This window comes from Microcebus murinus, chromosome 27, assembly GCF_040939455.1.
Source record: "Microcebus murinus isolate Inina chromosome 27, M.murinus_Inina_mat1.0, whole genome shotgun sequence".
Classification (NCBI taxonomy): Eukaryota; Metazoa; Chordata; class Mammalia; order Primates; family Cheirogaleidae; genus Microcebus; species Microcebus murinus.
In genome coordinates, this window is record NC_134130.1 from 17,966,409 (window position 1) to 17,992,108 (window position 25,700).

A 25,700-nucleotide genomic window follows, 5' to 3' on the forward strand; every position below is an offset into this window, starting at 1 on the left:
CGGCCAATTGTTTGAGCTCAGGAGTTTGAAACCAGCCTGAGCAAGAGCAAGACCCACCTCTACTAAAAATAGAAAGAAATTAACTGGCCAACTAAAATATATAGAAAAAATTAGCTGGGCACAGTGGCGTGTGCCTGTAGTCCCAGCTACTTGGGAGGCTGAGGCAGGAGCATTGCTTGAGCCCAAGAGTTGGAGGTTGCTGTGAGCTAGGCTGACGCCACAGCACTCTAGCCCGGGTAACAGAGTGAGACTCTGTCTCAGAAAAAGAAATGTGTTTCATATGTCTTTATATAGTCCAAAAGGCCTAAAATTAATTAATTAACTCATGTAATCAGGGACCTTGTCAAAAGTGCCTTAAACAAGTGCATCTTACTAATGATAACACTTGCCTCCCCAGCAAGTGCCTGCTTTGCACCACACTGTCCTCTGGGGCCGGGTCTGGGGCCTGGGCTGACCGTGCCGCACGGCTGTGCTGGTCCCTGCCTGAGCCAGCAGCCTCCGCCCTGCCGGCCTTCCAGCAGAGGCTACGCGGCGGGGCGATCGATCGCAGCCGCTGAAATCCTCTTGCATGTTCTTCACAAATAAGAGCGACCTGCAACAGCGGTGTCTGCTTCTCGGTTCTGAGCAGTGAGCACGAGACGCTGCTGCCAGGCTGAGCCGGCGACTTTCCTGGGTGTGACAGCCCGTCTGCTTCTCTCATCTCTTGCAGTTCTGGGCGTCCCCAGCGCTGCTGCGACCTGGGACAAGCATTCATTCGTCTCCTCACTTGGCCCAGCGGCTTCTGATCTGGGCCGTAGATTGTAAAAATTAGAGAAAACCAAAGTTGCCCTAAAATGGAGCTTAGGAGGTGCTCGTAAACGCAGCGACAAGGGGGAGAGTTTCCACCGGGAAACTGTGTAGTGCAAGGATGAAAAAATCCCTCTGTTTTGGAGCTAAGGCTTTCTGAACAAGCAAAGATAAAAGATTTCCTTACTGCACAAAGAAGTTTCATGCCCTAGAATGTTGATGTATCACTTTCATACCCAGCTAAACCTGAATCCAATCTGGCAGCAAACTGTATGTCTTCTAGGATGACAGAACAGAGATGTCCCCCAGGGGAAAGTGGGGACGTGAGGGGCCAGGACTCAGCGTCATGTCAGAGCCTCAGAAAGAGACCAGACCGACCTTGTAAACGAGCATGGTCACCTTGTGGTCAGCAGCACAACATGATTTTCATTTTAAAATTCAGTATTTCACAACTGGAACCTTCTCCAACACATAGAAACTGCCCCTATTAACAAACTTTCAGAAAAAAGCTTTGAGATTTTTGTTTCCTGATATTTCTAATGTGACTTCAAGCATCTGACCTCATCATGGAGGAAACGGTCCAGACTATGCTGGGATTCCACGAGGAGTGTAAAAATTAAGTCTTTGGTTTTGTAAAAAACCATGAAGTTCTAACCTGGTCATGTAGATCACAGGATTCTGCATTGTGATGTGATCTTATTTCTAAAGGACTGAAGAATATCTGTGTTGTTATTTAAAGCAGACTTTCAGCGAGAGAACAATACTTTAAAGTCGGCACATCAGTTCAGAAAAGCCAGTACAGAGCAGAAGCAGAAATTCAAGGCCAGGCGCACTGGCTCACGCCCCTAACCCTAGCACTCTGGGAGGGAGGCCGAGGTGGGTGGACCACTCAAGGTCAGGAGGTCTTTCATTTTCATGTCATCAGCCCGGCTTGGGTCTCTGTGCTTGCTAGTCCACAGGGTCTTGTGATAGAAGAGTCTGATCGCAGGAGGGACTAGATCAAATGGGAGGGGCACGTGGAGAAAGGGACTCAACTTTTCCGTCAGTTTGTTTTACAATCTAGAAGGATTTCTGGTATCCATGAGAAATAGCAAGATACATGGGAGATTATTATACATTTGTATAATCAACAAAATAAGTAATCAACAAATGGTTAGAGATGGTACCAGTAGGAGAGGGCTGAAAGAGAATGGGTGGGGTTAGAGAACACTAAGCTTGAAATTCTGACTTTGAGGAGATAAAGTTAGTGGCAATGACACATTCTGGGGCATGACTGTGGGGTGATGGCTGAGATAAGGTTAAGGAGAAACCGTTTGGATATGAAAAAGTCAAGGAACTGAGAAGCCTGGATGTTGCATGGATCATTTGCATGAATACTGAAACCACCTAAAGGTGATGTCAAAATTGGGGAGAAAGAGGGAGAAGATGTAAAGACAGTGAGCTGAGGTTCTAAATTTTTCAAATAGGAGTTGACAGGACTGTACCATAAGGAAGGGTAGATAGTGGTAGAGTTTGATGCAATGTGCATTTAAAATTAAGTATTAAGTATGTAAATGAATATGTTATTAACAACCGTTAACATCTTCCAGAATAGAGGTTATATCAGATACAGCTAGTTTATATGAAATGAAAGAAAAGACACCAAGAACGTTTTTTTATAGACTTAGCAATGACACTAGAGAGCAAATCTTTATCATGATCATGAATATTATTTCTACTCATACAGAATAATAAGGAATTTCCAGGTTTTCAGAAAGTTGCTGGCAATCTTCCGACTTGGGGGCTGTGAGAGGACCGGATGAGAATGCTAACAGAGTGCCTGGGCAGGACCTGGCCACAGTGAGTGCTCGATAAAAGTCACGACAGGGCAGCACTAAAGTGACTTCTATGAAGGAAAAGACCTCCAAGCTTCCTTTGCTCCTCTTCTTTATATATTGCCTTAAACTAAAAAACAACTTTTATATCAAAGGTCTCTTGACCTATACTGGTTTCCCCTAATTTGCAGGCCAGATGATTTTTCTAATATTTCTGAGAAGAGTTCTGTATTAAGAACTATGAACTCTGCTTCTGAATGTTGTAGGTACTGGGGAGACAGTTTAATAATTGGTGTTGGGACAACTGGCTGGCGGTGTTTTTATAATCATATATTAAGATGTCAAACCTAGAATCCATGAAGTTGGATATATTTGACCTCTTAAACATAAAAAAATATACATCTTAAAATTAGAATGCAATTTTAAGGAAAGTTATTGCAACATGTGGTATAGAAAAAGAATATTCCTAATATACAAAAAGGTCTTGTAAAATAATAAAAGATAAAGTATAATTTTTAAAAAGGACAAAAGACATGGATATGACTAGAGATTAAAAAGAATACAAAAGGCTAATGAATATACAAGAAGATATTTGTCAGAAGGAATTAAGGAAACATTTATAAAATTAACAATGCTCAGAATTCAAGAAGATGGCAGAGAAAATGCCATTTCAATCACTGTTAATGAGAATGAAAATTAGAATAGTATCAACTTTCTGGTTGGTAGTTGGAAATTTTTGTCAAGATCTTAAATATGCCCTCCCTTTGACCTAGCAGTTTTATTCCAAGGAATTTATTCTAAGGCGATAGAGGGATAAACGCCCAAAGTACATAAGTACATCTTATAAGTACACCAAACGTAAGTACCTCTCAGCATCAGCAATAGTAGAAAAACATAAAAGTGTTAGTAGTCATGAAAAGATAATACATATAACAAAGTGCTGAGTGAAACAAGTAAGGTACAAGATAACATGTAATTTTGATCATATTTATGTAAAAATACATATGCTTGTGTGTATATATATGTAAATGCTCACATAGATGTCTGAAGGGATGTTTCAGTCATGTTGATGATATGTGAGTAGAGGGATTACTGATCATTTTCACTTTCTAGTTTAGGTTTCTCTATTAATGCATTGTTGAACTGGGGATGAGAGCCACTTACAACCCTAATGAGGTCATTACTCCTTAGAGTCTTTGCTCTTGCTCTCTGCTCTACCTGGACATTCTATTACAACCTGCAGTTCTCTGCTCAGATGCCCCTCATTAGAGAAGGCTTCATTTTCCACCCCGTTTGACATAGAACAATCACCCCTTTGTTCCCAGACTCGATTCCTTTCCATTGCTTTAGTTTCTCAGCTGTACCTGCCATCCAATAGGCTTTCATTTTGTGTGCTTGTGTACTTATTGCCTCTTGTCTGACTGTTCCCTTCCTGCACCAGGAAGTAAACCCCATAAGGGGAGGACTTCGTTTTGTGCTAAACTGGAACCACAGTGCTGAGAACAGTGCCAATGACCTATAAAGTACTTAATAAATATGTGTTCAGTGAATGAAACAGCCATGCGTTTGTGTGTACCACATCCTTGTACCTTTATTCTAATTCTCTATTTAAAAATTTCCTTAAAAAGGCCTTGATTAAAAGGGAGGAAAATGATTAACTTATAAACACTTTTTAAGTTTTGTCTGGGGCCAGTCCTACCAAAGAAAAAATTTTGACTTAAATTCAGTTTAATTTCCATATTGAACTGTACTTAGCTAAATAGTCATAGGTTTAATTGAGCTCTCCATGGGGCCAGGGGGGAATTGAAAAAATAAAAACAACCTCACATTTGCATTTACCTGTTTATTTCTCAGGGGCCGAACCACTTCCCGAACACACAGCTCTAGATCATTGAGATAATCCTTCTCCGTCTGTATCAGCTCCTTGATGATTTTTGCCCGCTTTGCCATCATCCTCCTCATCTGATGCTCTTCCTCCGAGCTTGGGGCCTCCGCGCCAGAGCTCTCTGCTTGTGGAGTCATCTTCTCTGTTAAATGAAAACGTGGAAAGGTGAGACATTTTGCTGAGGCTTCTTTTCCTTCATTACAAGCAATGCCACCGCAGGGTTATTGTTTATAAGGAAAAAGAGGCAAGGTGTCTTCATGACATGTTCTTAGGAAGTGGTGCGTGTGGGTCAGAATCCGACAAACATCTGAGCAAGAGAGACGGGAGAATGAACTGCTTCTAACAAGTGAGTTAAATGGCACTGCACCGCCATGGCTTCTTTGCCGGTATCCCGGGTCATGAAGCTGGTCTTCAATCCTGGAGGTAGAATGTATGAAAACACAGTTCAGAACTCCTGGATACATTTGCTTTTAAATCAAGGGAAGAGTTTTAACTAGTAAGTGAAACACCTCCAATTGTGTTTGTCCTTATCATGAAAACTAATCGCCCCTCATTCTCAGTGGGTTCTACCTAAATCTCAATGAAATGGAAGATAATCACACATGATTGCGGTTTCTCTTTTCATTTCACAATCAGGACACATGAGGCGTAAGTCAGTGGTGGACTTAATAAATTTCAACTAATATTTTTCATGGCTTATCTTGAATACTACGAGTATCTTGTTATTTCAAAATTCTAGAACTGTTGAATGGAAAGTTTTAATTAAAAAAATCACAGTGCTGAGGAGATATTGAGATAAATAGGAAGCCTCACATGTAGCTCAGGTTTTATATGAAGTATTAAAGTAAGAAAGCTAAATATCTTCAAGGATGAGCTAGCTTCCCACAGCAATGAGAAATTTTGGAAGCCAAAAATGAGCCACAGACCATGAAATGAGAGCTGTGGTAGACACCGGGGCAGTGTGTGCGAGTGTGTGGAAACGGAGTCGCTTCAAGCTTGAAGCTTAATTTCCATCTTCGTCTCTGCTGTTACAGAAGTGATTGTACTTCCGTTAAAGTTAATACGATTCTAGTAACTGATAAGTGAGACATCTTAATGTTGATGCCACTTCCCGAGAACGTAGAACTTTGCAAAAGGGCCTGTAAAAAGTTGGTACAGAAACAAAGAGTTTGGGTCACAATGTATGCCAGTGGAAATAAAGAGAGGGCGTCCTCTTGGCTGACTCCAGAAACAAAGCTAAGGCAACTGAAGGAACGAGATAGCGCAGGAGTTAATGGTTCGATGTAAAGAGACTGCCCCAAGAATGTGAATGACACTTTAGAAAGTAATAGCATGCCTCTCTCCCTGGCCCACTAACTTCAGGAGTTCAGGTAAAGGCTCAGTCATCAAACATTGGTGCAGAATGCTGTAAAGATAATTCAAACGTCAATTTGGAAGTTGTGCTAGATTGATCTTTGGACAATGCAGAGTCACAGGTGAATAAGCTTCTGAACAATTTGCCTGGTACCAATTCTTCCTTCATTTGGAAAGAAGTTCGTTTCGACAAATGGTACCTAAAAGCACACGGTTTTACAAGATTTGGGCCATTAAGTGTCTCAAAAATAACCCACATGAGCTCTGTAAGGAGAGTGAATCTACGCAAGGAGAGAGACTGAATTGATGAGGCGTTCTGTGGCCTTGTCATGTCCTGATCTATGTTATGAGAATTTGGGGGTGCTTGTTAATTCATAATATTCTCACTGGAAAGTGGAAGAAGCTTGGTTCTCAGTGCCCCACATTTGAAGGGCAAGTTACAATCGGGTGCCATTACTATGAATTATTTCTATGATATAAAAGGAGGACGCAGGTTACCTCGTGAGGGAGAGGCAGGGAACAGTCTGCGTAGCAACCGTTGTGGCCAATCCTTTTTAAAAATCTTTTAGACATTTAAGGGATATAGCATAGTATCTTGATATACATATACATGGAGAAGTGACTGGGCAGGAGTTGGGAGGCTGAGGGCAGGGGGATGAAGGGCCCTTTACTCTCGGGATGTGTGAAACGCTGCAGAGAAACCCCACTCGCAGAGCTGAAAGCCACCGTGGGAGCGTCCAGTCACCTCTCAGCATTGCCGTGAAAATAAAAAGGACACTGCTGAAAACCCATTCTGACCAGCGTTTGCCTTTTTAAGTTCTAAACCTTTTTTACCTTATAAAAATAATCTATATCAAGTATGTGGGATCCTAGCCAGGAGACCTTCCTGGAATCTTTTCTGATCTTTGGCTAAGAAATATCTCTAAAACATATTCTCAGGTTCCTTTTAGTTCCAAATTCCAGGACTCAATCCCAACATTGGTGTAGCACGCTTCACATATGTTGCAGTTGCTAACCCTTTAAAATATACCACATCAGATCGTGTCAATTAAAACCTGCTTAGATTATCTAATACCCTTCCACAACTCATTCAGACCACACTTGGGGAACCAGGGTGGTAAAAATAAGTGTCAGGGAAGATATTCAACTTCAGAAACTTTTCCTTCAGGTATAAAAACCTTCTCAGGGAATGTAGAGTTGAGCAACCTTATGAGAGTCTTTGTTTGCCGTTTTGACTCAGGTTTATTGCAGGAACAAAGACTTGCCTTGCATTATTTTATGGTCAGGTCTCTAAACACTTTCTGTGTTTGCATTTCTTAAACCAACAAACTCTCTGCAATGCATTGTGGACACGAGTTTTGTTTTTATAAGAGCCTTCTCTGCCTTTAAAACGTATCTTTTAGTTATACTACATTTTTATATATACACGTACTTGTAACAACGATATTATCAGATACCAGCAGTCAGCTCTAACGATCCTTCATTTCTGGATAAAACAACAGAGAAGCTAAGTATTCATGAAAGAAGGAAAAATAGAGCTTCAGGAGTGACTAGTTTCCAGCACTTGGTAAATACCGAAAGACTGTCAAAACCAAAGAGAAACTGAGGTCGAAAGGACATTTAGCTCGTTATAACCAAAATACGCCACCGGATACGAACACATTTCCACGTAACTGACTCCCCTCGATCCACTCTGCATTTCTTTCACCCTCAGGCTTTATTTTTCCGGCAGCGATGATGAAATTTCACCATTCTAGCCACCAATATCATGGGTAAGATATGTGGAGTTTATATAAAAGGAGGTTGCTGCGTGTTTTGGGGAAAAGAGAGTCAGGCTTGAGGTGCGCTCCGGCGCTCTTGGCGGCGAGCCTGTGGGGACAGGTCAGCTGTCCTCACACCCTCACTCTCCTGTCTGTGAGCCGCGAGAGAGGCCGTCAGGAGAGCAGCATCGGGAGGGCCCTGGGATCTCTGCAGGCCTGGGAGTGACAGGGCTCTTTTCTCTACACCCTCAAATTTTTCCACCATCTTGGTGGGAAACATCCCATTATTCTGTAGTTACCAACTTGTGAAGAGAAATGCATCCCTGTCAAGTGGGTGGACAGCTATGTTCAGGTGGGAGAAGAAGTGGGGAAGAAAAGAAGGATGCTGCTTTCAGACAATTTAGAACCCTCAGTGGCTTGCCTGGGCTGCGTGTGTGCATGGGGAAACTGGGCTTGCAGAGAGATGGAAACACACCCACGGTAAAGGGGTTGGAGGGAGAGTGAAGACAGTCTCCAATGGCAGCTAGATTTTGCTTAGAATCAGTCCCATCCTCTTTTTGTTTTGTTGTTACTGTTACTACAGCTACTGCCATTTTGGGATGGATTTAATGAGAGGTGATTGTTTGCTTTATTTTTTTTAAATTATAAAACAATATATATTTGTAACATATATTGTTGAGGTTAATAGACTTTGGAGCCTGACTGCCTGGGTTCAAACTCCACCACTAGTGTTTGTTAGATCTTTTACCTTTGACAAATTATTGAACTCTTCATATATCATTTTCTCATTTGTAAATTAAAGATAAGGTTAGTGAAACCTTATAAAGTGGTTTTGAAGATTAAATGAGTTTATGTTTATGAAACACTTGCAACAGTGCCTGGCATTATAGTAGATATCATGTAAATGTTTTCTATTATTATTAGATGAAATCCCCATTTATTAGTTGTAATATGATTTTCACTATATTATTAGCTGTATTCTAATTTAGTGTATAACCTTCCCAAAATATTTTCATGCACATACAAATGTAAATTTACAGCACTTTTTTGTTTTTTGGTTTTTTTAGCAATAATGGTTTATATGCATATTCTTTTGCAACTTGCTTTTTTAACTTTAATAAATACAGCAGGATCTTCTTTGTAATATCTATCTACATATATCTTCATTCTTTATAGAGACATTATAAACAGCAGTATAGCTGTGTGAGACACTGCTATTATCTCCCCAATATCTTTTCATTTGTTTTTCATGAATTGAACCCTGAATGGATAAAAAATACATAATTCTTAGACTCTTTTTAAATCAAGAGCAGGAAAAGGGGACATACTTAGGAAACACTCAGAAAAAGGAGCAGAAAAAGGAAACACATTCAATAAAAATAATGCTCCAAAGGGAGAGACCAATAAAGTGATCTGTCTCAGCCTTAAAACTGGGTGCTCATGGACAAAAATAAAATGCCCTAACACTTTAGGGACACTGACTCAGATGAGTTTGAGATCTGAAATCAGTGAATGCTTAACAAATAATTATTAAGGGCTTACTATGAGCCCAAAACCATTCTAGAGCTGGTGATACAGTGGTTTGAAAAACATTAAAAAACAAATCTCTTTCCTCATGGAGCTTAATGTCTAGTGGGAGAAGAAGAACATAAATAATTTAAATAAGTTGGTGATGGGAACACTTATAACTTTGACTCAAATTGCACAAAAGTAATTCAAGTAACTAGAATGTTTGTACCCCGGTAATATTCTGAAATTAAAAAAAATCAACAACATAAGTAAAACTGAAAAGGTCACAAATATGTGAAAATTAAACAACACAGTCTTAACCAATGAATCAAAGAAGAAATCACAGGGCAAATTAGAAAATACTTAGAGACAAAGGAAAATGAAAACATAACATATCAAAACTTATGAGAGAAGTACTTAGGGGAAAATTTATAGTTATAAAAACTACTTTTAAAAAAACAAGAAAGATCTCAAATCAACAACCTAACTTTGCAACTGAAAAAAAGCAAACTAAATGCAAAGAGCTGAGTGAAATAATATAGACTAGAAATATAATAGAGAAAATAAATAAAACCAAAGTTGGTTATTTGTAAAGATTAACAAAACTGGAAAACTCTTTAAACTAAATGGACTAAGAAAAAAAAGATGAAGACTCAAGTTATTAAAATCAGAAGGTAAAATGAAGACATTACTCCTCATTCTACAGAAAAAAAAATATAAGAGAGCACTATGAACGCTTATGCACCAACAAATTGGACATCTAGATGAAATGGACAAACTCCTAGAAACACAAAACCTATGAAGATTAAATCATGAAGAAGTAGAAAATCTGAATAGACTTGTAACTGGTAAGAAGATTGAATCAGTAATCTAAAATCTCCCAACATAGAAAAGCTCTGGACCTAAAGGCTTCACTGGTGAATTCTATTAAACGTTTAAAAAAATGAACACCAATCCTTCTCAAAATTTTCCATAACATTGAAGAGGAGGGAACACATTCTATTAATAACTCATTCTATGATGTTAGCATTACTGTAATACAAAAGCCAGACAAAGACACTAAAAGAAAAGAAAACTACAGACCAATATCCTGTATGAATATTGATGCAAAAATCTTCAACAAAATACTAGCAAACTGAATTCAACATCATATGAAGAAGACCAAGTGAGATTTATTTCTGGAATGTGAAGATGGTTCATCATTTGAAAATCAATAAAAATCACATTAATAGAATAAAGAAAAAAAAAACAAAAGATCATCTCAACTAATGCAGAAAAAGCATTTGATAAAATTCAGCATCCTTTCATGATAAAACAAAACAAAAAACACTCAACAAACTAAGAATAGAGGGAAACTACGTCAAGGTTATAAAAGCCATATATGAAAAAACTCAACAAACATCATACTTAATGATAAAAGACTGAAGGCTTTTACTCTAAGATGAGGAAACAAGGCAAGGATGCCTGCTTTTCCACTTATATTCAACACTGTACTGACAGTTCTAGCCAGAACAATTAGGCAACCAAAAGAAATAAAAGGCCTGGGAATTGAAAAGTCAGAAATAAAATTATCTCTTTTCACAGACAATATAATCTTATATGTAGAAAATTCTAACTACCCCCCCCAAACTGGTAGAACTAATAAATGAATTTATTAAAGTAACAGAATACCAAATCAACGCACAAAAATTAGCTGCATTTCTATACAGTAACAATGAAAAATCTAAAAAGAATATTGAGAAAGTATTTCCATTTACAATAGCATCAAATAGAATAAAATACTTAGGAATTAACCAAAGAGGTGAAAGACTTGTACAAAGAAAACTACAAAACATTACTGAAAGAAGTTAAACAAGACATAAATAAATGGAAACACATCCCATGGTCATGGATTGGAAGACTTAATGTTATTAAGCTGTCAATACTACCTACTCAAAGTGATCTACAGATTCAATGCAATCCCTATCAAAATCCAGTGATACTTTTTTTTTTTTTTTGCAGAAAGAGAAAAACTCATCCTAAAATTCATATAGAATCTCAAGGGAAACTAAGTAGCAAAAATAATCTTGAAAAAGAAGAAAAGAACTGTGGATCTCATACTTCCTGGTTTCAAAACTTATGACAAAGCTACAGTAAATCAAAGCAGTGTGGTACTGGAATAAAGACAGATATATAGACCAATGGAATAGAATACAGAGCTAGACATAAACTCTTACATGTATGGTCAAATGATCTTTGACAAGGGTGCCTAGACCATTCAATAGGGAAATGACAATCTTTTCAACAAATGGTGCTAGGAGAACTGTATATCCATTACAAAAGAATGAAGCTAGGCCCTTACCTAACAAAATATACAAAACTTAACTCAGAATGAAATATAAAAGTATAAAACTCTTAGAAGAAAACATTCGACAAAAATTTAAGCATATTGGACTGCCTGTGATTCCCTGGCTATGACAGCAAAGGCTCAGGAAACAAGAACAACAAAAATAAGACAATATGGACTTCATGAACATTAAATTTTTTTTGCATCAAAAGACACTGTCAACAGAGTAAAAATGCAACTCACAGAATGAGGAAAAAACATTTGCAAATTATATATCTGATAAGGGATTATTACCAGAAATATAAAGAACTCAACAACAGCGGCAATAGTAAATATTAAAAAAATAATAAATGATTCAAAAATGGGTAAAACACTTAAATAGACATTTCTCCAAAGAAGATACACAAATGGCCAATAAGCATATGAAAAGATGCTCAACGTTACTAATCACGAGGGAAATGCAAACCAAACTACAATGAGATAGCACTTTATATGTAGTAGGATGGCTACTGTCAAAAAAAAAAACAAACCCAAGTGTTGGCAAGGATGGGGAGAAATGGGAACTCCTGTACACTGTTGACAGTGATGTAAAATGGCACAACTGCTGTGGAAAACAGTCTGGAAGCTCCTCAAAAAATTAATAATAAAATTACTATATGATCCAGCAATTCTACTTCTGGGTATATACCCAAAAGAATTGAAAGCAGGGTCTCCAAGAGATATTTGTACACCTATGTTCAGAGCAGCATTATTCACAGTGGCTAAAATGCAGAAGCAACCCGAGTATCCAACAATGAATGGATAAGCAAAATGTGGTGCATACATAAAATGGAATATTATTTGATCTTAAAAAGGAAGGAAATTCTGACAAATGTGACAACATGTATGAACTTTGAGGACACTGTGATAATTGAAGTAAGCCAGGCATAAAAGGACAAATACATATGATCCCACTTATATGAGGTACTTAGCGTAGTCAAATTCACAGAAACAGAAAATAGAAAGGTGGTTGCCAGAGTCTGAGAGGAAAAGAAATGAAGATTTATGATTTAATGGGTACAGAGAATTATTATTTAATGAGTATAGAATTTACAAGATGAAAAGAGTTCTTGAAATGGATAGTATTGATGGTTGCACAACATTATGAATGTGTTTAATACCACTGAACTGTACACTAAAAAATGGTTAAGATGATAGATTTTGTTATGTATATTTTACCACAGTTTTTTTAAGTTTTAAAAAATGAATGTAATGAAACCATAAAACAGATGCAAGTAGAACAGACACACACATGGCCTTCTGGGCAGATTAAAATTACTTTTACAAAAAGTTTAACATGTATTAAAGGAATTGAAAAGAGAGGGGAGAGAGAAAGAAAAAAGTTTCAATGTCAGAAGAAGTCATGTTTTAAAATTCAAAATGGTTTTGATTTGGGTTTGGAGTGAGTGCAAGGCAATTTAAACAAAACAGATCTCTTCTTTTTTTGTAAAAAAAAAATGTGCCTTATGGGAGTTTTAAAAATCACATAGAAAGGAAGACTTATAAAAATGGGAAGTTGGAGTACAAATAGAGTAAACAGCATAACTGAATACATCTTTGTTCCAGATATCGCCCTGGTGATGGAGTGACCTTCACAGTTAATCACATCCGTACATCTCAGGCTGCTGGACTTGGACGCGCTTGGACATGTACACATGACTGATGCACTTTAGCTCAGCTTCTTTTATCAGGCGCCATGTGTATGCCGCATCAAATTTCCTGGCAAAAATGTTATTTCAAGGTAATGTGTATAATAAAAATGTTCTCTTGGTGCCATGGCAATATTATTTCTCCTCTGACAGTATTGTTAGAATGATATCTACATTGATTAATACTCACCTGCCAATTCGAATAGGAGCGTATGTGATGGATAAGAATAGCCATGCACTCCTTCCCACTTTTATAAATTATAAATACTAAAGTGAGTTCTGGGTGGAATTTAACACAAAACATCAAAAATACTACTAAGGAGGCATGAGCTGATTTTAAGACTAAGATTCTCATTTCAATCATTTTAATAGATTTTTCTACCTATAGAAGGATATAATCTTTGTTTTCCTCCTATTTTTCCTTGTGCTAAAATATGCATAACATAAAATTTGCCATGTTAACTAATTTTTAAGTGTGTAGCTCAGCAGCATTAAGTACATTCCTATTGTTGTGCAACCATTATCACCATATGTCTCCTGAACTTTTGCATCTTCCCAAACTGAAACTCTGTACCCACTGAACAATCATCCCCCATTCCTTCCTACCCCCAGCGCCTGGAAACCACTGTTCTACTTATTGTCTCTATGAATTTGACTACTCTATGTACCTCACGTAGAGTCACACAGCGTCTGTCCTTTTGTGGCTGGCTTGTTTCAATTCGCATAATGTCCTCAGAGTTCATCTAGGTCACAGCACGCTATCAGGGTTTCCATCATCCTTTAAGACTGAATGATGTTACATTGTATGTATATACTGCATTTTGTTTATAGGATTATATTTTCTTAAAAATTATCTTTGCTTTTAAAGCATTGAATACTATTTCTGAAATTAGGCTGACTATGACATACTGTGAAAGCCTCTGGTAAGAGCAACCATTTGCGAGCACTTATAATGCACCAATTTTATAAATGTGCATCATCTGCAATCTTTCTCAAAACTCTAAAAATGGGATACTCTAATTTTAGAGATGAGTAAACGGAACACAGAGAATGTAAGTAAAACGTATGCAGGGTTTGTGGAACATGCAGCGGAGCGGGGACGGGAGCCCTGTGCCCGGCTCTGGAGCCTGGTGCGTTGTGTTATATGCAGTCGGGCTTTGCTGGACAGGGAGACACGGAGTTCAATTCTGGCAGTGCCACCTACTAGCTGGGTCACCTTGACCAAGTCATTTGCTTTCGCTAAATGGCTTCATCTGTAGAAGGGCACTAGGAAAAGCAGTCACAGTAATGATAGTGAGAGCTAACATTCTTCAGCACTCACCGTGTGCGAACACTGAACTTGTACTAGCTCTTCAACCCTCACAGAAACACTGTAAGGTGGACACATGTTTATTCCCCTTTGTTTGTTACACACGAAGAAGCTGAAACACACAGAGATGATATAATCTGCCCAAGGTCACACCACCATAAGTCGTGGGCCAGGATTCGACCCAAGCCCGGCCGGCTCCTCAACCTGCACTTTAACCGCAGCTCACTGCTGGGAGGTTGTGAGAACTGAGATACAGCATGAAATCGCTTAACTCGGTGTCTGACACACAGAAACCTCTAAAATATGTCTGTCATTGTTTTTATGACTATGATTTACTTGCCATTATCCTCAGTCTGGTTCTGAATGGCCGCACCTGCTTTTCCTCTTTTTCTTTTCCTCTGTCTTCCTATGTACTGTCATTGAGATTGTTTGAGATGCAGAATATTTATAATATCTGGGCTTAAGCAATCCTCCTGCCTCATAATTTTTAAGATTATGTATTAGCTTTTAAGCTGATACTGTGCTTTGTGTTGTGTATATTGTAATGAATAAACAACAGTTCTCAGCTTTAAGAAATGTATAATCTAGAAGTAAAGATAGGTTATTAAAATCACAGGATAATCAACATTTTCCATTCCTTCTCTAAAATATGCCAACTGACATCTATTCACTTCTCTAATTAATGATCAAGTTGTACCTTTTCCAAGAATTAGTTGTGTTCAACAGTAAACCTAATTACGTCAGATGCACTTCTTATTGTAATTATATTAATTTAACCAAACTTATATAAACTGATGAAATATGAGAATAAAAGAGTGTGTTGTTTCCATGAAAACTCTTTCATGATTTGAAATGATTTGATAAAGTCAAGTTGCCAAAATGCTGCTGTTATATTAAGAGTTGAATAAGACAAATATAAAAGATTAATTATTCTAGAAAGATTCTGCCAACAAATCACTTTGCAGTTTAAAAATGCCAGTCCATATTTTACAGCTGGTGCACAAACACAATGACAGTGAACTGTGACCCATGCTAAGCACAGCACAACCTAGAGGTCAGGCACACTGGAGAAGCAGCGCACAATTGAATCTGACAGAGACAGCAGGAGGTGACAGAGAAGGAGGACAAGTGTCCTGAGCAAAAGGAGTCTCATGTCCAAAGGCTCAGCGACAGGAAAAGACGTAGACACAGCTCCGTGCAGCAGAAGCACAGACGTTGCAGCGTGTGCGAAGGGGACAGTCTGGAGACCTGTCAGGAGACAGATCTTGGAGCCCCAGCTGAGGAATCTGGGGTTTTAAGAACAATGGGAGGGCTGGGCTCGGCGGCTCACGCCTGTCATCCTAGCACTCTGGGAGGCTGAGGCGGGAGGCTCGCTCAAGGTGAGGAGTTCGAGACCAGCCTGAGCAAGAGCAAGACCCTGTCTCTACTATAAGTAGAAATAGGTCTCGAAAAAAGATGGCGGATGAGAAACACCGCCACTCAGAGTGTCTCTGCAGAAAAGATAGATTCTAGCAGAAATCAGAAGAAAGAAGCAAGAAGGTGAGCATACATCGGATGAGGGTCGGAAGGAGGGGTACCTGAGACCACGGGAGACTCCACGGGAGGAGGTCACGGGGGAGAACTGGAAGCTGGGACTCCCGGAGCAGCCCAGAGACCAGCAGGAAGTATCGGCCGTTTCCCCTCCCCTGCATCCCGGACTGCTGGTGGGCTCCCCAGCGAGTGGAGAGACCTGCGGACACCAGCCCAGTGACGGCCGCTGCCAGTGAGCGGTAAGCCAGTGGCGGATGCAGCACCGGGCTCCCAACTCCCTCGGGCACGTCTGTGTGCACAGACCCGAGCCGCGCGGCAGGCGCCATATTGCCTCCTCCTCCTCTCCCCCTACCCTACCCGAGGCTGCCCAGAGAGACAGAGAGACAATACAGCCACCAGCCGGAGGCACCTACAGGGAATGGGACCTTCCCTTTTGGGGCCCTACAGCTAACTAAGGGGAACTCAGACTGTGAGCTCCCTACCTGCCAGCACTCCCAGGTGCTGCTGGCACGGTGATCCCAGGACAACGGGGCAGACTCTGAGGTTGAGAGACATAGACGCAGCTTGGGCTCCCTGTGGGTGAATTGGGACTGGCACTGCTCTCCCTGGTGGGGATATAGTTTGAACTCTGGGACCCAGAAGTCAGACCTGCAGACCACATCCCCTGCACTGAGGCCTCGCATTGCCTGGGGCACAGAAGGGATATTTGTGAACAGCCTACTGCGGTGTGTGTGCCTTCAGGGGCAGATCAGTGTACTAGAGGGCAACCCTCCCCCCAAAGGGAGGCCGTGCACCCAGCCCAGGTGGTGTTCCCGTGTAGGGAACCTCCCCGCAGGTAGCACAGCCAGGGGAGGAGTGGTGGCGTGTGGTCTGGCCTGCGGGCAGAGGCCCAGCAGTAGCTGCGGAGTTGGGGATGGTGGAAAGAAGCCAGGCATGCTCCAGACTGCGAGTCTCAGACAGCCCCATCCTCACACGCAGACTCTCTGACTGAGCCGGGCCATTCCAGCCCTGACCTGAAAGCTTTGCCTGGAAGCAGAGAACAGAATTTTGACCCCTGCTAATGACATTGGTGTTGCCTGAGGGCAGGCCTACCCAACCCAGCTCAGCCCAGACTCTCTCCTAGACTAGCCCTCACTGAAGGGGAGAAAAGGACACACCTGAAAGTCCCAGGGCCCCACCCACCACCTGAGGCACTAGACTTCTCTCTACAGGAACAAGAGCTGATAACAGGGCATAAAAACAACAGCATACCTGTTCCTCCAAACAAGCGCCACCTACTGACAGGGAGAGTATCCTGCACACCCTTATCAGGACAGGGAGTGGACGAATCTCACCCACAGACACCACCTTCCGGCTCAGAAACTAAACAAGGCGTGTGAATACCCAAACAAAAACCTAAAGAAAAGAAACAACAACTGTTCGATATGGGAAGAAATCAGCAAAGGAACTCAGGAAATATGAAGAACCAAACGGAAAACTCTCCCCCAAAGAGGAACCCCAGCCCCCTAGAAACGGGCACCAACCAAAATCAGGCAACCAAAATGACAGAAGAGGAATTTCGTGGATCATAAGAACACTCACCAAGCTGCAACAACAACTCAATAACCAACACAAAGAAACCACAAAAAGCCTCCAGGATCTGGAAAAAGAAATGGACACAATGAAGAAAAGTTTAACCAAACTCCTGGAAATGAAGAATCAATTCAAGGAACTACAAAATACAGTGGAAAGTCTCAAGAACAGGGTAGATCAAACAGAAGAAAGACTCTCAGAGCTTGAAGATAACACCCTCCAATTAAATAAATCAGTCACAGAAATAGAGCAGAGAAACAAGAGAAAAGAGCAAAGCCTACAAGAGATGTGGGATTATGTGAAGAAACCTAACGTGAGGGTCATAGGGTTACCAGAAGGGGAAGAAGACAACACTCAAGGATTGGACAAGCTATTTGAAGATATAATAGAGGAAAATTTCCCAGATCTTGCTCAAAATCTTGATATACAAGTTCAAGAAGCTCAGAGGACCCCTGGGAGATTCAATGGAAACAGGAAGATGTCACGACATGCAGTCATCAGACTGACCAAAGTATCAACTAGAGAGGCCCTTGTAAGAGCTGTAAGACAAAAGAAGCAAGTAACATACAAGGGAAAGCCAATTCGAATAACACCAGACATCTCTAATGAGACTTTACAAGCAAGGAGAGACTGGGGCCCCGTTCTCACTCTTTTGAAACAAAACAATGCCCAGCCTAGAATATTATTCCCTGCAAAACTAAGCTTCGTATATGAAGGAGAAATAAAGACATTCTCAGACAAGCAAAGGCTCAGAGAATTCACCAAGACACGACCAGCCCTACAACAAGTACTTAAAACAGCGTTACGCACGGAACATCATAATAATAACCCACGAATATAAAAACAACCAAAACCCAAAGATATTAAAGGCCAGATATTACAATGGCTCAAGACAGAAATCATAGCAACAACATCCAACCCAACAGAATGAACAGTAATCTACCTTACCTATCAGTTCTCTCAATAAATGTGAATGGCTTAAACTCTCCACTCAAGAGACATAGGCTGGCTGAATGGATAAGAAAATACAGGCCAAGTATATGCTGTCTTCAGGAAACACATCTAACCTGCAAGGATGCATAGAGACTAAAAATAAAAGGGTGGAGATCAATATTCCAAGCAAATAGAAGCCAAAAGAAGGCTGGTGTGGCAGTTCTAATTTCAGACGATTTAGTTTTTAAAGCAACAAAAGTAGTGAAAGACAAAGAGGGTCATTATATAATGGTGAAGTGCACACTTCAACAAGAAGAGATAACAATTTTAAATATATATGCACCCAACTTAGGTGCACCCAGATTCATAAAGCAAACCTTACTGGAGCTAAGCAAATGGATTAATAGCAACCCCATAATCACCGGAGATTTCAACACCCCACTGACGGCATGAGACAGATCCTCCAAACAGAAAATTAATAAAGAAATAATGGACTTAAACAAAACTCTAGAACAATTGGGTCTGACTGACATTTACAGGACATTCTACCCAAAATCCACTGAATATATGTTCTTCTCATCAGCACACGGGACATTCTCTAAGATTGACCATATCCTAGGACACAAAGTAAACCTCAAGAAATTTAAAAAAATAGAAATCATACCATGTATCTTCTCAGATCACAGTGGAATAAAAGTAGAAATCAACCGTAACAGAAATTCACATTTCTACACAAAAACATGGAAATTAAACAACCTCCTACTAAATGATTACTTCATAAATGAAGAAATCAAGATGGAAATTAAAAAATTCTATGAAGAAAATGACAATGGAGAGATAAGTTATCAAATCCTCTGGGACACAGCTAAAGCAGTTCTGAGAGGAAAGTTTATCTCCATAAATGCCTATAACCAAAAGTCAAAAAGATCACAAATAGATAATCTAATGAAACTACTCAAAGAGCTCGAAAAAGAAGAATAGACCAGCCCCAAACCCAGCAGAAGAAGTGAAATCAACAAGATCAAATCAGAACTAAACGAAATTGAAAATAGGGAAGCTATTCAGGAGATTAACAAAACAAAAAGTTGGTTTTTTGAAAAAATAAACAAAATTGACACACCACTGGCTAAGCTAACGAAAAGCAGAAAAGAGAAATCTCTAATAAGCTCAATCAGAAACCAAAAAGGAGATATCACAACTGATCCCAAAGAGATACAAGATATAATTTATGAGTACTACAAAAATCTTTATTCACACAAATTAGAAAATGTGGAGGAAATGGACAAATTTCTAGAAACACATAGCCTCCCTAGGCTCAATCAGGAAGAAATAGATTCCCTGAACAGACCAATCTCAACTGCTGAAATAGAAACAGCAATTAAAAATCTCCCTAAAAAGAAAAGTCCTGGCCCAGATGGCTTCACACCTGAATTTTACCACACTTACAAAGAAGAAGTATTACCTATCTTGCAGAAACTATTCCACAACATCGAGAAGACCGGAAACCTCCCTGACACCTTTTATGAACTGAATATTACTCTGATACCAAAACCAGGAAAGGATGCAACAAAAAAAGAAAGCTACAGACCAATATCCCTAATGAATATAGATGCAAAAATTTTCAACAAAATCTTAGCTAACCGAATCCAGATGCTGATTAAAAAAATAATCCATCACGACCAAGTGGGCTTCATCCGAGGGATGCAGGCATGGTTCAACATATGTAAATCTATAAATGCAATTCACCACATAAACAGAAGCAAAAACAAAGACCACATGATTCTCTCAATAGATGCAGAAAAAGCTTTTGACAAAATTCAACACCCTTTCATGATACGAACACTTAAGAAAATAGGCATAGAAGGGACATACCTAAAAATGATACAAGCCATATATGACAGACCCATAGCCAACATTATACTGCATGGGGAAAAACTGAAAGCATTCCCACTTAGAACTGGAACCAGACAAGGCTGACCACTATCTCCACTTCTATTCAACATAGTGCTGGAAGTCCTGGCTACAGCAATCAGACAGGAAAGTGGAATTAAAGGTATCCAAATAGGGGCAGAAGAGATCAAACTTTCACTGTTTGCTGATGATATGATATTATATTTAGAAAACCCCAAATATTCAACCAAGAATCTCCTGGAACTGATCAATGAATTTAATAAAGTCTCAGGATACAAAATCAATACACAGAAATCAGAGGCATTCATATACGCCAACAACAATCAAATTGAGAACCAAATTAAAGACTCAATACCCTTCACAATAGCAACAAAGAAATTAAAGTACCTAGGAGTATACTTAACCAAGGAGGTAAAAGACCTCTACAGAGAGAACTATGAAACACTGAGGAAGGAAATAGCAGAGGATGTAAACAGATGGAAATCCATTCCATGCTCATGGATCGGCAGACTCAACATCATTAAAATGTCTATACTACCCAAACTGATCTACAGATTCAATGCAATACCTATTAAAATCCCATCAGCATTCTTTGCAGATATAGAAAAAATAATTTTACGCTTTGTATGGAACCAAAGAAGACCCCGAATATCAAGAGCAATTCTAGGCAACAAAAACAAAATGGGAGGTATCAATATGCCAGATATCAAACTATACTACAAAGCTGTAGTAATTAACACAATCTGGTATTGGCACAAAAATAGGAATATTGACCAGTGGAACAGCTCGGGAATCCTGATATAAAACCATCCTCATATAGCCATCTAATCTTTGACAAAACAGACAAAAACATATGCTGGGGAAAAGAATCCCTTTTCAATACATGGTGCTGGGAAAACTGGATAGCCACTTGTAGAAGGCTAAAGCAGGACCCACACCTTTCACCTCTCACAAAAATCAACTCACGCTGGATAACAGACTGAAACCTAAGGTATAAAACTATTAGAATTCTAGAGGAAAATGTTGGAAACACTCTCCTAGACATCGGCCTAGGCAAAGAGTTTATGAAGAAGTCCCCAAAGGCAATCAAAGCAGCAACAAAAATAAATAAATGGGACATGATGAAACTACAAAGCTTCTGCACAGCCAACGAAATAGTCATGAAAGTAAACAGACAACCTACAGAATGGGATAAAATTTTTGCATCCTACGTGTCCGATAAAGGGCTGATAACTAGAATATACTTAGAACTCACGAAAATCAGGAAGAAAAAATCAAATAACCCTATTAAAAAGTGGGCAAAGGACTTGAACAGAAACTTTTCTAAAGAAGACAGAAGAATGCCCAACAAACATATGAAAAAATGCTCAACATCTCTAATCATCAGGGAAATGCAAAGCAAAACCACAATGAGATATCACTTAACTCCATTGAGAATGGCCTTTATCAAAAAGTCTCCAAATAACAAATGCTGGCGTGGATGCGGAGAGAGAGGAACACGCCTACACTGCTGGTGGGACTGCAAACTAGTTCAACCTCTGTGGAAAGCAATATGGAGATACCTTAAAGCAATACAAGTGAATCTACCATTTGATCCAGCAATCCCATTGCTGGGCTTCTACCCAAATGATCCAATGACACTCTACAAAAAAGACACCTGCACTCGAATGTTTATAGCAGCACAATTCATAATTGCAAGGCTGTGGAAACAGCCCAAGTGCCCATCAATCCAAAAATGGATTAATAAAATGTGGTATATGTATACCATGGAGTACTATTCAGCTCTAAGAAACAACGGTGATATAGCACATCTTATATTTTCCTGGTTAGAGCTGGAACCCATACTACTAAGTAAAGTATCCCAAGAATGGAAAAATAAGCACCAGATATATTCTCCAGCAAACTGGTATTAACTGAGTAGCACATAAGTGGACACATAGGTACTACAGTAATAGGGTATTGGGCAGGTGGAAGAGGGGAGGGAGGCGGGTATATATATACATAAGGAGTGAGATGTGCACCATCTGGGGGATGGTCATGCTAGAAACTCAGACTTGTGGGGGGGGGCATTTATTGAAACCTTAAAATCTGTTCCCCCATAATATGCCGAAATAAAAAAAAAGAGCCAATACACTTGATATCTCTCTCTCTAGAATTTTTCTCTAGTGAGATGTTATTAAAATATACTGCAAAATTTCAAAAAAAAAAAAAAAGAAAGAAAGTAATTGGCCAACTAATATATATAGAAAAAATTAGCCGGGCGTGGTGGCACATGCCTGTAGTCCCAGCTACTCGGGGGAGGCTGAGGCAGGAGGATGGCTTGAGCCCAGCAGTTGGAGGTTGCTGTGAGCGAGGCTGACGATACCATGGCACTCTAGCCTGGACAACAGAGTGAGACTCTGCCTGAAAAAAAAAAAAAAAGAACAATGGGAAATCAATGAGGCATTTTCAAATAAGCAAGGGGCGTGATCAGATTTCAAGATCACTTTGGCCCCTGTAGGGAAGGGGAGGCGGAGAGTGAGATGGGAAGTGGGGGCAGAGAAGCGGCTCTTCCTCTGGGAAGTCCAGTTGCCTGGGAGAGAAGGAGGCAGTTGGTCTGGTTGCCAAGAAGTTGCAGAGAACCTAACAGCTCAAGAGAGATTGGGGTGGTAAAATGAGCATGAACTAAAGAGGAATCAATGTAGGGGGTAAAAGAGAGAAGCCAAACCTGACTCTGATTTCGGACTGGTTAACCGGTTGTGGTGCCATTTAAAGAAAAAGGGAGCAATAGGAAAGGAACAGGTAGACAGGAGGTGATCAGTTCTGTGCAGTTCTATCTCACTGTATGGAAAAGGAAGCTGATTTCTAGAGAGGCTTTCACCCTAAGTAACAGAGCCAGAGACGAAGTTCAGAGCATCTGACCACCACCCTTCTCCATGCCCACCAGCCAGTCTCCTTCTACCCAGGCAAGCCCTCACCACAGTTCAATCTAGGTTCATTCCAGATCGCTGCCATCACCCTCAGACATGATCATAAATGTTCTTCCATCCTCTCCATGCTGTATTTCATATTCGCCCTCATAAACTCCTAAAAAAAGCTTTGGTTTAGCATTGCATTGACCCTCACTGACCTAAGTTTCACATAGTGAAATCTTTTATCTTTGAAAATCAGTGTCAGTGGAAATCTGACCCATGGAAAGATGAATGGAGCAGGCCTTCCGTGAAAAAGGCTGAGAATAATTGCATGTCAGATGGATTCTGGAGAGGAGCCAGCGAGGTGTTCAAAGAAAGCGTGGCAGTGCACACCCTCCACGGCTCTGCGTCTGAAAGCTCCAACACTGGGGCAGGGGACACTTTGTCCTCTCTAAAGGGCTTGCGACTTATTTCCTCTGACTGCTAATTGCTACAGAAAGCAGATAAGTGGATTTCAAAAAGGAATTCAACAAAGCTTACCTGGCTTGAAAACCACTTAAGTGGCATTGATTTGAATTTATGGGCTAAGAGTGAAATAATGGGTACTTTCCTGAAATGTCTTTATTTAAAGTCTTTAGCAGGAGAAGATGAGAGAAAGAGGGAAGATTCTAAACCCTGAACAGAACAGGAACTTGGCTTGGTACAGCCTTTCCTATATTCAGCTTGTTCTATGGTGGTTGTTCTATTATTGAGAAGGCAATATTTTGGCCAGATGATAAATACCGATTTTATTCATTTGTTCCTTCATTCAACAAAGATTTATTGAATGCTCATTGTAGTAGCAGGCATTGTTCTGGATCAGTGGCTCTTAACCTGGCAGTTTTACTTCCCTCCCCATAAGGGATATTTGGAAGTCTGGAGTCATTTTGGGCTGCCACAACTGGTGAGAGGAAGCCACCATCGGTTGTGGGTAGAGGCCAAAGACACTGCTGCTGCCAAAGTCCTACAACGCACAGCAGAACCTACCCACAAAAGAAATCTAGCCCAAAACGTAAGTAGTGCCAATGTTGAGAAATGCTGTTCTAGATGCTCGCAATAGAGTGACGTAAAAAAGAAAAAACCTCAGCCCTTAAGGAAACTTAATTTTTGTGATGGAAGAGAAGCAATAAACCAACTACTAAGGAAAGGCATTGGATACCAGATAACAGTAAGGCACTGTGAAGGAAGACAAAGCAGGTGCCGGGCGCGGCTCTGTTGTGCAGAAAGTGACCAGGAAAGCCTCATTAATAAGGTGATTTTTGAGCAGAAACTTAAAGAGAAGCAAGTTATGGCACGAGAGTGAGGATGGATCCCATTGTCTTTTTTATTTTTTAACCAATCATGCATGAATTTAGAGTAAGGATAAATTTATGATAAATGTTGGAGAAATTATCAGAACATCACTGCTTTTTTTTCCTTCTTTTTACCACCAAAACTTTTATAATTGCTTAGATATAGGGGTACACCATTCCCTATTTTTTTGTCCATTTAATTTTTAAAAAATTTTAAAGTTTTGTTTGTTTTGTTTTATAGAGAAGGGGTCTTGCCACATGGATCAGGCTGCTCTCAAGCTCCCGGCCTCAAGTCCAATATTACAGGCATGAGCCATCATTCCTGGCCCTATCCATTTTAGACAAATGAGAAACATGGTTCGTTTTCCTTTCAACCAATTGAAACAAGCTCTTTTAGTTCAAGTTAATCAATTATTGCAGGCCACAGGTTCCAAACACTGTATACAAAACAATGATCAATGCATCAGTATGTGTGTACAAGTGTACAATATACATATGTGTATAGTATACATGCATATGGTATGCACAGTGAGTGTATTAGCATGCTCTTGTTACACACAAGGGCAAGAAAGGCCATTAGGGTTTGAACACAAACATATAAAGATAAAAAGAATATTTTGAAAATAAAATCAAATTATGGTTCGAATGTTTTATATTCATTTTTTTGTTTTTAATTTGTACCTACTCATAAGAAGGTAAAGGAAAAATGATATAGGACTAGAGCTTTTCTTATAGGTTTATCCTAATCCAAAATCTTATTTGATTAATGATTCACTGAAAGAAAATTTTAACTACAATTATACATTTATTATACTCTATAGATGAAAAATTTAATACATAAAAATGTGTTTACAACTGCAGTATACTGAAACTTCAATTTTCTAAGAGAAGTATTGACTTTGTTTTCTAAGGATTCCTTAATTAAAAGAAATCTAATTTTATATCTTAATTTAATACTTTACTTCTCTGCAGAAATACTCAGAGTAAAGAAGCAAAAGCACACTGCAAGATTATAATTGTGGTATTTTAAAAATTCTCAGTTACGTTTTGAAGATTTTAGAGATGGTAGAGATTATAACATGATGACAGTCCCAGATGTCTG

The 25,700-nt window shown here is 39.6% G+C and overlaps 1 protein-coding gene across 1 annotated transcript in view; it reads right to left on the bottom strand.

Annotated features, from left to right (window-relative positions):
• The window catches only part of ARHGEF38 (Rho guanine nucleotide exchange factor 38), a 117,792-nt gene that overhangs the window by 70,437 nt on the left and 21,655 nt on the right, over positions 1-25,700 (bottom strand). Inside the window, exon 2 of the mRNA XM_012779002.3 lies at positions 4,440-4,627. Within this exon, the coding sequence (XP_012634456.2) occupies positions 4,440-4,627 (188 nt within the window). The remainder of the gene's footprint in view (positions 1-4,439; positions 4,628-25,700) is intronic.